Source organism: Limulus polyphemus, unplaced genomic scaffold (assembly GCF_000517525.1).
Source record: "Limulus polyphemus unplaced genomic scaffold, Limulus_polyphemus-2.1.2 Scaffold240, whole genome shotgun sequence".
Lineage (NCBI taxonomy): Eukaryota > Metazoa > Arthropoda > Merostomata > Xiphosura > Limulidae > Limulus > Limulus polyphemus.
In genome coordinates this window covers 650,703-666,296 of record NW_013665850.1, presented here as the reverse complement: position 1 = coordinate 666,296, position 15,594 = coordinate 650,703, and the positions used below count along the sequence as shown (strand labels likewise).

The 15,594-nt window shown below is 33.7% G+C and overlaps 1 protein-coding gene across 9 annotated transcripts in view; it reads right to left on the bottom strand.

Annotated features, from left to right (window-relative positions):
- Positions 1–5,587: 5,587 nt before the first annotated feature.
- LOC106478680 (sodium- and chloride-dependent glycine transporter 1-like) overlaps positions 5,588–15,594 on the bottom strand; it is a 59,497-nt gene continuing 49,490 nt past the window's right edge. For 7 of the 9 annotated variants that reach the window (XM_022382322.1, XM_022382324.1, XM_022382326.1 and 4 more), the window contains exons 12-15: positions 11,620–11,722; positions 10,712–10,830; positions 9,364–9,564; positions 5,588–6,749 (exon numbers count right to left, since the gene is read on the bottom strand). In XM_022382322.1, coding sequence (XP_022238030.1) covers positions 6,420–6,749; positions 9,364–9,564; positions 10,712–10,830; positions 11,620–11,722 — 753 coding nt within the window. In that variant the 3' untranslated portion in view covers positions 5,588–6,419. The remainder of the gene's footprint in view (positions 6,750–9,363; positions 9,565–10,711; positions 10,831–11,619; positions 11,723–15,594) is intronic. The other 2 variants (XM_022382328.1, XM_022382329.1) reach the window with 2 other exon arrangements.

Here is a 15,594-nt window from a genome sequence, read left to right as displayed (position 1 = left end):
TGTGAATAGTATGACTGGTAATTGTTCATATCATTAGAGTACCCTTGAACTGCTACAAGACTGGATAAGTTTTATACTACAATTATTTCGAATTGAAGTAACATTAACTAACACATGTTTTACCCTGTTTTTTTTTTCGTTTTTTTTTTTGGCTTATGTCACAGATAAGATTGTTTGTTTGTTTTTAATTATGCACAAAGCTACACAAGGGCTACCTGTTCTCTGCCCACCACGGGTATAGAAACCCGGTTTCTAGCGTTGTAAGTCCGCAGACATACCGCTGTGCCACTGGGGGGGCCACAGATAAGAGGTTTAGCATTTCACTTATCTATAACAACGTATTGTTATAAATACATCATGCAAAATATCATTTGATGAAGTAACCCATTATCTCAGCCTTTCACAGAGAATTGATGAATTTCTGATCAACAAAAATTATGAGATTTCGTCGGTTGAAGTTGTATGTAAGTGATTATAACAGACTTATAACAACGAAAGTGTGCCAACCGTAATATATGAACATACAAGACTAGTGAAGTCGTTATAAACAAGCTGCTGAGAATTTGTCACTTTAGGTTATATCAGTGCCATCAGAACTAGAGTGTACCGATCTAGCCATATTTACATAAAAGAGTGGTGCATGGTTTCTTAACTAACAATGTGCTGAAATTTTGTCCTTGTAGGTTGTGAGTAATGCCTATGACAGACAGCGGTATACCAGTCCTGCCTTATTAACATACAACACTCACTGAGGAGTCAACAAACATTTTGTAACCTCAATCTCTCAAGCTAAACCATCGACCTAGTTTAAAGCACGTGTACTCGTATACTAGAAATAAATGAGCCTCTGGCTAGAGAAACACGAACAGGGAGCTATTTTATGTGTTGTTGTTATTTGTTATTAAGCACAAAGCTTCACAAAGGGCTATCTGTGCTCTGCCCACCACAAGTATCGAAACCCAGTTTCTAGCGTTGTAAGTCTACAAACATACCGCTGTGCCACCGCGGGGCTATTTTATATGATAAAACATATAAAGAATATATATGTGTGTGTGTGTGTGTGTGTGTGAAAAGAAAATTGCAAAGCATTACAGTGTATTTGACGTCATATACATCTTTGTTTATTGTTAATTGGATGCCAAGAGAGAATCTGTCCTCAGCCATACTGTTATTGGAACAAATAGGTTTTGTTTTCATTCTTCGTAATACAAACCGCGAAATAAATCAGAAAAAAAAAGCTTAAGATAGGTAATTCTTAGTATTTCGTATACATGTAAATGGTTTTCTCATTTTACAAGAGGTAAGTTTAGCTTTTGTGAAAAAAAATATGTTATTGAATTCGACGCAAGGTTACTAAAAACCGATTTTTCCTTAATGATCGTACTCTGTCTCCTTTCCATACGTCTTGATAATCGCCTTGCAGCGATGTTTTCGTGAGATGAGGTTTTTTCAGAAGGCAACCATGAAATCAGTTAATGTCTTCGGTCTACGGCTTCAAGGCACAAGTTAAAACAGACCAAAGGCAGAAAAGTCCATTGGAGTTGCATTTAGGTTCTAGATCCTGTGATTCCTGTTTCTTCGAACATCTTTCGCATAAAAGCAACCGTTGAATTCGAGGTATGCCTGGAAGATATTGAACTTTTTTGATGTACGAGCGTCTTTAATCTTAAAGTTCTTTATTACGTTGTTCATGGCAACAGGAGATAGGCTCAACTTTCTCGTAATGGCTTTTCGAGTCTGAGGGTTCCCTTTACTTTCACTTAATTAAGAAAAGATACGACTTCAGATTCCATTTCTGATCTAAACACTCCGCTATGTGAGTTTTACGCTTCCAATGAAATCACTGTAAACACCCTTCTATGAAAGTTGTGTATAGGATCACCACAAATTCGTGTAGAAATTAACACAATTTCCTTTAATATGTAAATAACACTCTGTAATTACTAAAGTATAAGAACAACAGCGATATTTTGTCTTTACTTTTCATTTTAGCACTAGAGGTTAAAGCGACATATCATTTTTTAAACTATAAATTTCCTTAAACTATAAACTATAGGACTAGTTCTACGTTTTGGTTCTTTCAACTAACAAACTTTGGTGTTTTATGGCTATTTTTCATACATTTATCAAATAAATACGATGTTTAATTCACACTATATAGCATAATTTAACATGGCTTGGACTAGCATAACTCTTCACTATAGTTACTCCAACATGATGTTTGTTTGTTTTATTTTTTTTGCCGAGCGCGGCCAAATTATTATCGTGCCGAACTGTGGAACCGAGGTTCGAGTCACGTTGCCGAAAAGAAGCACTTTGGATCCATAATTGTATTACAGGAGATAAAGTCAGATCTGACAAGAGTAGTCCTAGAGTATTTGGTGGGTGGTGGCGAATAGCTGCCTCCCTTCTATTCTACCAGTTCAAAATTAGGGACGGCTATAGCAGATAACTCTCGTGTAGATTTGCGCGAAATCAAACAAAACAAACTACTACTCCCTATTGCTGTAATTTAAACAACATGGCAGTGGTATTAGGAGGCAAGGACTACAATATATTTTTTCATGTCGACGAAATGTTAAGTTTGGAATGATACTTACTAATTCGTCAAATGTAAATATCCGAAATGCTGAATGTCTTGTAAGTTTTGATAATAAATTCTTTGTGACACATCTCAAAAGCCATTGTTCAAGTTTCCGAAGATAAAAAAAAAATTGAAGAAGAACCAAAATGTAAATAAGTCTACCGAACACCACAATGTACCATGATAAATATACAAGATATACTCTTACAAGATACAGTTTCTTGTACCAACAAACTGTACGAAGATTGTACCTTCATTTATAATTAGACCTCTAACCTAATTACAAACTTATAAAACATTTCATGTCTCTGAAACATTTTTTCGAGACAGTCAGATCTATTGAAACTTGTCAATCTTGAAGACGGAAGGATCGTATTTCAAAATTTGCCCTTTAACTCTCAGAAGAGGTGGTTCTCCTGTTTATATAAACTCAATTTCTGACATCCAGTATCAGATCAGTTCTGTAGGGCAATGAACTATAGTATAAAGCTTTTACTGTAGTAACTGAATGTAGTATCAAGAGTCTCTTTCAAAGTATCTTCTTCGTAAATTTATATTTTCGCATGTTTTACAGTGAGTATATTTCCATGGAAGTGCCGTTTTTTTTATTAACATTTCTTGCATACTTTTTAGATGTCATTTAAGTTTTAAATAATTGACCGTTAAAAATCGTTCTTATCTCTGTCTGTGGTTGCTTTCAACTTTTTTTTTTTGGGGGGGGGGGGGAAGAGTTAGTTAATCAATCAAAAAGCTTCCCGTATGTTGAAGATATACCTCACAAAGTTTGAAAATTCTTAAAAATTTTGGAAATGAATTTAATAAAAATGTTGGTATACCACAACTTGATAACATATCACAGAAAGAATGTCACTGATGTCTTTATTTATAGACAACATTGTCTCGGTAATAAACCATCATTACCCACAAAACTGTTATAATAACACTTAAATTGACTTAATAAAACAATATTCTAAGAATGTAATTATCAGGAATAATAATAATAATGACAGAATATGAATCCTTGTCAGATTTTAAGTGCTCATCTGTGGAGTTAGGTCTGACACGTATTTTATTTTCTACTTAAATGCACTTATTGGCAAAAAAAAAAAAAATGTTCAGAACGATTTTATTTGTGCCTACTATGGCAGATGGAAAGAAATCGCTTTGCCCTATCATATGTTATGACTATCGAACACAAGGTTCGCCCATTCCGATGGGGCGCAGGAGAGAGTTTGGGACGAAATTTTTCGGAAATCGATTTTTTTTATAAGGTTGCTTTTATTTAACTACTAACTTGTCTTCCAACCAATCGAAAGTAATGCTACGGAAAACAACCAGCATGACAACAAAAATGGTAGAAAATTGAGAACAAAACACTCCTTAATTACGACTTAGACCAGACTGTTCAGGTTCATAAAAAATGTTTGATAAAAAAATACCCAAGATAAGAAACTTAAACTTCTGGTTTAAAATTTAGTATATTTAACTGACTGGCACATTTAAAACATTGGATCAGAAACAGAAATGTCGGTTGATGCTTTATTTGATGATAATTCTTCCGTTCACTGTGTCAAAAACCTTACTTCATTATTATTTAAAAGTTCTTTTGACAAGCAATTTTGGACTCAACAGCAGGAAAAAATTACTATTTTTGATAGGTGGTGGGGTATCCCATCAGATACGGAAGCCTAAGAGTAAAGTACCTGGCTGTGTGAAGCATGAACCAGGAACAATTTTCCTGTGCTGATTTTTTTTATCCAAGTATTCATTAAAGTGTTTTTATCCTACCAAAGTGGACCACCCATACGCTATGATCATGCTATATCGCCATTATTTTAGTACTCCTCTTATCTTCGTAGTATTCCCGCACTTCACCAAGAGAAAAATCTTCGTATCCTTACCTGATCTTGAATCATTTTCCTCTTTCTGCTCTCATCCCCATTTGAGGGCAAATCGTCGGATACATCCACAAGTCTACCGCTCCTGTTTAAAGACGTATTTCTCTTTGAGCACTTGGCAACACCTTCTTCGCCGAAGCTTCTCTAGCCTCACTTACGGTTAACTTTTTGAATAAATGGTGTGGCATCATGATCGAATCCACACCTGCTACACTTGTAGCGTATCGGACATTTTGTTACTTAAATATACATTTGCAGGTCAGCTTTCAATCCAACCTCGTTTCCATCTCGACAAGAATAAACACTCAGAAATTTTGGCTGGTTGTTTCAGAAGTTCCTCAGAGGTTTCACAAAAAGCTCGAGAATGGCGAGTGTTTCATAGATAATTTACTACAACAATTCCATAACGATTGTCAGAATTAGAATTATAACGCATATTCCTGTACCTTTTCAGAAGAAGAAGACTAAATGACGATATGTTTCTAACAAAGTGTCCTACCATTTCTGCTGTGGTTGAGTCACAGATTGCTTGCTAACATTATCCAAAAAGTTATTTATATATAACTTTAAAAATGTTTTTAAAACTACATTTAAATCAACTTAAAATATATAAAGGGAAATAATGTCTAATCAGGAAGTCTTGTGTTGTAGAACTTTTTGCTGGCGGAGAGCAGCATTTAACAGTAATGTAAGTACAGAATAAGGTTACAACAAGTTGCTGCCTTGTATGAAAATGATATAAGCGACTGACATAAATGGCTTTTCAACAAAGTCTTGTAATACATTGAGCCTGATGAGACTTGATTTTGAGCGAAAGGTCTCGACAGCAGTGGCATAAGAGATATAGTCGAAATGCTATTAGGCCAGTAAAGACCGGTATGATTTAAATTATTATCAGTGTGATAACATGACATGCATATATGGTGTCTAATAAATTAAATTTTCTTTGAACACAAATGATAAACAATTTTTTAAGTAAACTTTTTTAAATCACAACGCGTTTTAGTTTCTTATATTAAAATTGGATTAATATATTTGCATATTTAGTGCCATCTAGTATCTATGATACGTACTAACAAAACAGACAATACTTATACTACATAAGAACATATTTTGAATATTTATTTTGTATAATGTTTTCCAGAATTGACAGCTGTTACATGCTAATACGAATTAGTTAATACCTGTTATTCATCAAGATAAAAATCAAGTAATTGTACTTTCTATTTTGGTTTCGCCTGTAGAAATCCCCAACTTGCATCTGTACAGTTCCTGGCGAGTTTCAATACATTCTGTACACAAAATGAGAAATACACCGCATTGGAGACGTTTATTGTACTCTTTTGTTAAAGATTTATAATCACTAGATTATGTCACAGTTACAAACATAACAGCTATTTACAGCAACGTAGCCTCGAGACGATTATAACATTTTTATATACAAATATCAAATGTTTAAATGTACAACAGCTGAAATGTTTGAAATTAGTTATTTTATTTTAATGATTAGATTCACTTACAGATATAATTATATCAACTTGCTTAAATATATAAAACCTAAAAAAGTACTTTCCCGCCTAGAACTGAATGGTTTCGATTCAAAATGTTTGTCATCTTCTTTGCACTGCGTAAGATTAAGAAGTAGGCGGGTATTTTTGTGGTAGACGTCATTCGTATACATGTTGAGGTGTGGTTAATACCATATCATATATATACACACACACAACACACATACATACATAGAGAGACACAGAGACAGGAGATAAACACAGAATCAGGTGATAAAGAAGGGCAGATAATACACTGAGACGGAGAGACAAACAAATCGATGTGCATGTAAACCACACGCTTACTATTTGAACTCGTTCATATTGCTGCAATAAGTATATATCTAGTTCACATCTTTAATTAGATTGTTGTACTTTCAGACCAAAATATTAATTACATTTAGGTACAACAGAAACACTGTTTTCTGGTTGAGGTTCGTATGACACAAGCTCCACTGAGGCTATGTTAGGACTGTCTGCTAAAGACGTACTTTGTCCTGTGGCTAAATCCATCACTGAATGTCTTCGATTTAAAAAATGTACCATCATCCGAGCAGTTGCAGAAGAATACGAAGGAGGCGGGGTGTATTTTGGTGGTGGATCTTCTTCGTAGGCTGTGTTAATCACTCCTATAGTTGAAGTTCGGTTGGCACCATCACCTATAACACCAGAAGTTATGTTTGCAGAGGCAAAAGCAGGAAAACACAACGACTGGATTCTCTAAAAGAAAAAAAATAACTAATGGCATTTCTAACAATTATTGTGCAACGTTTTAGCTTGTCTTTATCTGTAATTACTTCACACCCATTTAGTGTTTGGTTCCAGGCCTTACGGTAACACTGTGCAGAAAATATACATCTGAAAATGACACCATTCCTTTGCTCTTGGCCACTATAAAATTTCACGTTCTAATGTACAAAGACTTAAGTTTCCATCTGCTAAATACTCCCCATTGTCCATGTAATTTTTGCAGCAATCCACATATCAAGTATGTTAGATGTTTTTACTTTATTGATTCAAACAAAATTAATAAATGTGGTGCAAAGAACATCGTATTCTTTCTAACATCAATAATAACGTTATATTGGAATGGCAATAGGTCCGAGTTAAAATGAATGTTGTAGAATATTCAAAAAGGCATTTCTGCTACAAGAGGATGCGTCATTAGAAACTGTCGTATCTAAAAGATTATTTCAAAGTTTCTGTAACTACATAAACCAATAGCAATTTCAATAATAAAAAGAAATAAAAATGTTTACCTATTGCCTTTGTTGTTGTTTTTTTCGAAATTACAAACATAGCTACTCAATAAACTCTAAAGTTAATATAATTTGACATATTAAATGTCACCAAATAATTCTCATTGGTTACTAAATAAATATTGTGATAAATTTACCCCAATGAGCTATGGAGAACTCAAAATTGAAACTTTTTTCAGTTCAACATACAACAATTATTATTAAACATTATTAGCAGTAATACGAAATAACAGTTATGCCAGTGTCACGTCTCCTTAGCTCTTTACAAATATAACAGGTAGTAATATGGAAAACACGTTATATCAACATAAATCAACACATAAAACATTAAAATAAATATAATTAAAAAACAAGTGGAATATTTAAAGTTTCGTTCCCAGTATTTGCACTAAACTTAATTTAACATAAAACAAAAATAGCATCGGTAGTTAAATATTACTCTCGTATGCCTTATTTCTGTTCTTTAGTGACAGTTCTACATTTTAAATTACGGTAGTTTATTTGTTTGTTTTGAATTTCGCTCAAAGCTACACTAGGGCTATCTGCGCTAGCCGTCCCTAATTTAGCAGTGTAAGACTAGAGGGAAGGCAGCTAGTCATCACCACCCACCGCCAATTCTTGGGCTACTCTTTTACTAACGAATAGTGGGATTGACCGTCACTTTATAGCGCCCCCACGGCTGAAAGGGCGAGCATGTTTGGTAGGAGGGGGGATTCGAACCCGCGACCCTCAGATTGCGAGTCGAGCGCCCTAACCACCTGGCCATGCCGGGCCCTTTAGTGACAGTTCTACATTTTAAATCGCGGTAGTTAATTATCACTCTCGTATGCCTTATTTCTGTTCTTTAGTGACAGTTCTACATTTGAAATCAAAACATATTAAAGGCTGACGTGCAAGTGGCTATGCACATTTCTAACACAATCAGATATATCGATTAATTTTAACCCTAGCATGATTTAGTTGCAAGGATTGTAAAACACTAAATACTCGAATTGCAATTTTCAACCCGAATAGCCTTAATGTGCATTCGAACTAAATGACCAGATCAGAGATACCTAGAGTTCAGGTAGGGTCGTTCTTAATTTTAGACTACTGACCACAAGTAAAATAGATAGTCTGCGACAATTGTCGCTCGAAGGGAGTTGTTCAGCTATTTGAGTCGAATAATGGTATTGACCTTAACCTTTATAACGCGCCCATAACTCTAAATGCAGAGCGTGTTTAGTAACATTCAGCTTGAATCTTGAACCCTGCGATCTGTAGTTCGCCTAGATAGCCAATAAGTTACAGCCGGGACTGATGGTGAATCGAAGCTTAAAGCAATTTGCATTACGTTTGAAAAAATGGAAAGTTATACATATAAATAAATATATAAGCCCTCAACTGAAAAAAGTAAAAACTAAAATTATTATTTCCTTACTTCAATACATGTTAAATTACCCACTCAACTATCTTCTATCACCATTACACGAAACGTTAGTAGCCTGTTGATGTGTCAAAAGTTTTTAAAAGGGTAATTTAATGAAACTAAGTAACGATTGTTTTAGTACGTGTATGTGTAATTATTTTGCAGTGAAGCATCAAAATTTCGTGTTTATTTATATATTGGTCTTACAATAAATATTGAACGCGCGCGGTGTGTGTGTGTGTGTGTGTGTGTGTGTGTGTGTACTTAATTTTACAATGAAGCTTCAAAATTGCAATGCATTATAGCTTTCGTACGTATTTAGAATGCAGTTTGGATGTACACGTTTTTAATGAAACTCCAGAATGCTGGTTCGGTTCTGTGCGAGTGCATATTTTACATAAAACGTGCAAGTTATATGCATGCTTGCAAATTTTATGATGAAACATCAGAAACTGCTTTTGTTTTTTTTCATAAGTAACATTAACTATGTTCGCTTATTGTAACGTTTACATATCAGTAAAGTTTGCATAGAAATATCAAATTACTTGTCTTTTACAGAAACGCAACAACTAATTTATAAGTAATATTTTTTTGTGGATTTTTCTACATAACAGTTTTTAAGGATTTTTATATCTGACTTCTTACTACGACTGTGTTTACAACCTACCTCATGAAATGCTTGTGTGGAAGAAGGTTTCAAATATAGAAACCCCTGGAAAATGGCTACACCTACTACTGAGATAAGAGGCAAGACTTGAATCAGCATTGACAACTTCTTTACCCAAGGCGCCCAGAAAGGATACTCCTCCGCGTAATCAGCCCACATGGACGAAGAGTTCCCGGATTGCAGGAAAGAAATTGACAAGACCTTAGAGAAATTATAGTGAATTCAATGTCCATGAATGTTTTCCAACTCCTCCTCAATAAAAGTATTTGGGGATCAAAGAACAGTATCTTATCTATATTGAATACTAGAATATGATAACTCGAGATGACCTCAGGTGTTCAAGTCGTTTTTAGGTCAACTGAAGTATTGACTTACTAGAAAAGGTACTCAGCTTAAAAATTAATGTTATAAATGAGGTTTTGGGCTGCCACATTCCACTAATTTGAGCATACAAACTGTTTGTTTAATGTGACTCTGCCCCAAATAATAAAAATATTTTATCTTCGGCGAAAATTAATACTTTTATTTTTTTAATGTGTATTTACTATTAACTTCCATATAATTATTCTTTAAACAATATAACCAATTACAAAGTCAAAATACGTATAGAGTCAAAGTCAAGGTAATAATATATTTAACGTGCTTATAAGATTAAGTCTATTATAACAAGAAGTTTTAAGAATGCAAATACCAAGTCAAGGTCAACATAACTACAAGTTTAAACATCGTTAGAATCGTAATGAAAAGTCCGAAGGCGGACAGAGATTATGTTTTTATCCCTCTGTTTGTGTGTGTGTGTGTGTGTGTGTGTGTGTTTTTGTCAGCAAGATTTCTCTAAAACGGCTGAATGGATTTTGACAAAAGTTGGTATAGATTTGAACTATGACCCAACTTATAAGTTATTAGTTTCTGGAGGGTCGAGGTCGAAGGTTAAGGTCACAAAAATAAAATAATCACTATCTGTTAACATGTGGACAGATGTTTCATACTATTTTTGCTATATAACTAAAACTAAAATAATCGGAGTTTCATGAAACTTGGCGGACATATGTTGAATATTATTTCTCTTTGTACTACCAAAAATGGTCTGTGTCCGTTGATAAGGACGGACATATGGACACATTTTCGTATTTCTTAGAGCCGAATATTATGAACTCTCAATGGCGGAGGTATGCGTTCTACTGAGTGCTCGTCTAGTGTTTCAATGAAATTATAACGTAATTTTATTGTAACAAAAAAGTTTAATTTGTAGTGTTTTTATTTACTTGGAAACTCGTGAACGAGAAATGTTTGTTCGTTAGTTAACACCTACAAACTTCACAATGAAAGTTCTTCGTATAAAACTTACCATAAAACTTACAGGTAAAACGACATTCCACTGGAAGGTCAGAATTGGGAGAAGCCAGATCTGATTGGACTGTGACCGAGCAATCACGGTGACTAGTTGGTCAGTCCCATATGGCCGACCTCAAGGAAGAATCAAACTGTACTTCTCACATTTAATGTGGGATGAACATGTTCAATACGACATATTTTAACTGACAGATTACGTTTAAATATACTAGATGAATACTATTCACCTAATAAAATACATGGAATTGTCATTCATTCTCGCAACAATACCTCACGTTCAAATTCTCAAATATACACAATAACAGAATATATGGATATCGCAGACAAACATTTCAAGCAAATTGACAAAACGGGAAAGAGTCTATACAGAATAAAAATGTTATAAGAATGGCAGAACACACTCAACGTCTCAAAAAAGGGAATTAGCCAATAAATAATGACTCCCTTCTCGTCACTGATATTTCGTCATTTCTGGTCAATTAGACGAGAAAATATGTGAATAAAAGACAAATAAAATCAACATAAATAGAGCTATGCATGACACAAACAAAGACAGATATTAAAATTTTTTCAAATATCTACAAGTAACCCCGACACATTTCCAAGCTAGATTTTTCATAGAAGAACATACCACATACTATGCAATTTTGATATTAAAACCATTTTAATTTGGTTTATATTGGTCTCATAATTTCAAGTATTTCACTTCCAGAGAATACAATGTTCATGTAAAAAGTTAAGTGTTCATAGAAACGTCACACCAGTTTAAAAACTATACTTCATCCTAAGACTCAAGCATTAATATTTTAATTTTAACATATTCACGTGAAAAAATTATATTGATAGTAATTACAATACAGATAAAGAATGTGCACGTACGATAAATCAATATCTGCAACTTACCTCTTATAAATAGTATTGCTATCAACATAACCATGTACAATATAGAAATCCACCAGAGGGAGCCAACACAAAAGTCCATAAAATATAAAACGAAAATGCCAATCTGTAAGACAGAATTAAAAATAACTATTAATTACATTATCATGACAATATGTGTAAAGAACAAAGTATTAGATAACTGTGATTTGCTTGATCTGGGAGTGTTAGGTGTATAAAACTATAGTGATTAAATATCCCCGTTGAAGTGGTAAAACGGTATATAAACACAACCTTAATTTGTCTAAAAGTCCAATTTCAAACATGTATGTTAAGTATTCAATTTCTTTTATTCCCAGCGATATAAAACGCAGTATATTGTAAACTTGTCTTTTTTAAGTAAAGAAGGACATTTTTTCCATACTAATAAGTTTGATGTATGAAGAAAATGTCCATTTTCAGTACTTTTGCTAAGACGAAATCGGATTTGTTATTGAAGGTTTGCCGCTCGAATGCAGCACTAGTGTAAAGTCTGAATCGCTAACTTTTTTTATTTTTCATCGTCACTTATGTGGTTGTAATAATACCCGTCAACCCCAGGCGGCTCAGTGGCAAGCTTGACGATTATAACACTTAGCAGCACTAAAACTTAGGATTCGATCACTGACGTGGACAATGCAGATAGCCTATTGTATTTTTCCGTTTTAACAAAACAATACAAAGCAACAATATTTAAAATTTAAATAAAATATGGCGAAAAAGCATTTATGTATTCTCAAAATCCAAATAGTTCATTTTCTGTAGAAACTAAAAATAACTTCGTTCAAGCTTCTACGTTTAAGAACAGAGGATTAGGTTTTTATTTATCGTTTATATTCGAACCAAAGCAAATTTTTACACTTAAAACTGCAGTTTTTTCTACCATTGACACAGACTGAGTGAAAAAAAAACTACCGGTACTTGCATTTTTCAGTTAAACAAGGCTTAACCAATTGTTTAATAATAGTGCGCTATGTGTGTAAAAGATCTTCGTAAAGAATTTAACAAATATCAAACGTATATCTTTTGACTTCACGTTACAACAAATTTTTGATTATCCAACCTTAGAACAAATATACAGAAAATTACATTAATAGTTAATATTATTTCCAAAGAGATCAGTAAGTCTATCTGTAAAGAATTTATCCCGCTTATGTTAGCACGCATAACAGGGTCATGATAAGGTAATATAATTTGTAAACACAAATCCTTTGTTTTCAATCCTCGATGCTGCTACCATCTAGTATACAAAATAAAAGCTATAAAAGGAACGTAACTTTTCTATTTGTTGGATGTAAATAATGTTAATCTTAATAAAACAGTTTTCTCTCTCTCTCTCTCAATTCAGTCTACTCAAAGATATCAGAAGGGAACTTTCGAAGACCAAATATAGTCGAACATAAACTAGCAGTATGAATATTCACATATATATGGTCTTCTCTTTGTGTGACGCACATTGGCAATTCACCACTAGTGATGTTATTTAACAATTTCAAGATCTTTCGTAACTGTCTTATTCCCCACCCTCCAGTCCTCATTAACATTTCTAGTACACACATTAGTGGTTGTCATCAGTTGTGAGAGGGTAGCTGTCATGTTACGTTCTTTTGTCCTTCAACCATAATGAAAAATTCTCAAATATTTTTGGTCCTAATCTAGATAATCACTCTAAATTTTAAAATATAAAGCTATGTATACACATCTTAATGAAACAGAATAATCAGCTATTCATTAAAATAATCTTAAAAATGTTAAGAGGCTGAAATAACAAACAAAATTTTTTTTAATTACGTACACAAGATGCGATGAAGACTGAAAAATAAAAATATTTTTGGAAATTTTATGTAAAACCAAAAAATGTAGTATACAGCAAAATTCAAAGTATACGTTACCAACTTACAGTGAAAAATCTAAAAATATTAAAGTTTGTGAAAGGTTTGATAATGTAAATACAATAATTTAACAGTGTTAACTGCATATGATAAAACGTTATAAATGTCTAAATACACCACAAGTCTGAAAAGCTTCCATGATTTGTTTTTATAGCAAATCTACATAGAGAAGCTATCTACGCCCTGTCCACTGTGGAGAATCGAACCATGTATTTTACCCTTGTAAGTCCTCTAACGTATCGCTGACCACCAGGGAACCAGCCTGGGAGAAAATGTTTTTATATAATGTACGAAACCACTATTAAGAACAACAGATATAGTTACAAAAAAACACCAATATATTATGAATTTCGCGCAAAGCTAGATGAGAGTTATCTGCGCTAGCCGTCCATAATAAAGCAGTGAAAGACTAGAGGGAAGACGGCCACCCATCGCCAACTCTTGGGCTACTCTTTTACCAACGAATAGTTAAATTGACCGTAACGTGGCTGTAAAGGTGAACATGGTTGGTAGGACAGGAATTCGAACCCGTGACCCAGAAATTGGGAGTCGAACGTCTTAACCACCTGTCCATGGCAAGCCATGTATTAGTCTGTTGAAATATATAGTATGTTCACCCCAAAATAAATCAATTTATTATGCTTATAAAAATCGTTGTTTGCCAACTTATTATTATATTAGTTTAATGCGCTACCTTATTTAAGTATCCATATAAAGTTTATATCGAATTAATTGTGAGGATTGGTGTTTAAAACGACGTACATGACATCTTTTTCATTAACACGCTTTATTTAAAGTGAGAAACAAACGTGTAGCAAATGTCAGTTTCTGCGAGGGTTGGTCCCCACAGTATTGGTAGTGTTATTGGTACCAGTAAACTTACTAGAGCCCTCTAGTTTATCTTATGAATTGTCGAGTTTTAGATTTCTATCAAATTAGAGTTGCATTTACTTATTACAGTAATTTTTCTTTACACTCAAAACCTGAAATGTGAATCTTAATATCACAAAAGCACAATACAATTCTAGTTGGGATGCAATATATTGTTAAAATAGTAACAATACTAAGGCAAAAAACTACGATCTGACTATACAGTGTTTCAATAAAAAAATACTTAGTTTTCATCAAATAGCAAAAAAAAATGATTTTCTATTTTTACTTTAGAATTCTAAACAATATTCAACACTTTATAAAGAGTGGAGATATGATCAGTATGGCTGAGAATACCTAAGGTTTGCATTTTCAAGTGATCAACTAATTTAAGAAATTTGCAATTAGAGTAACGGTAGAGAATTAAACAAAACAAACAATTTGTCGGGATATTACGGAGAGTTAAATGCGTTATATTATAACAAATTTGAATATGCAAATAAGCAAGTTACGTGACAACCAAAGTCAATATAAAGTCATAGTGGAATAGCATGTATGAGGACTGAATTTTTCCATTGTGCAGTTCTTTGTAGGTAGTGTAATGCCACTAAATATTGATGACTTTTGCGAGGTTATCTCACAGCCGTTTCCAAAGCAAAATACACGTGTACAGATGGAGGATTTAGAGTTTCCAAGACAAGGATATCTCATGTATTAATAGTATTGGAAAAAAAAGAAATATGAATAAACTTGGAGAACCTGACCATACAGAAATTAGACCCCCCACCTCAGCCATGGTAAGTTGTGCATTCATACAAAGACACTAGTCAAGTAGCTGACTCAGTACCTATGAATACCTATGCAGTCATATTCTTGAAATAGGTGCTGGAATACTGTCATCCTCATAGACCAGATAGACTATGAAATATGTGTAGGGAGTAGTGAGGTTCTTTGGGCACGATAGTATTACGAAAAGCTTATTTGCAATGAAAACCACACTGGAACTTGGAAGGCTATTGTCAAATGCACAGTCATCAGATAGAGCATGACCAGGCATAGCCATATGAACTTTAACGACAGGGTAGGGCTCCAACAATCGTTTTAATATAGCATACTCAACCTTATATATACAAGTAATTTTACAAAGAACATAACTAGACATGTAGTGATGAAACAGTGCCTATATATACATGTATAT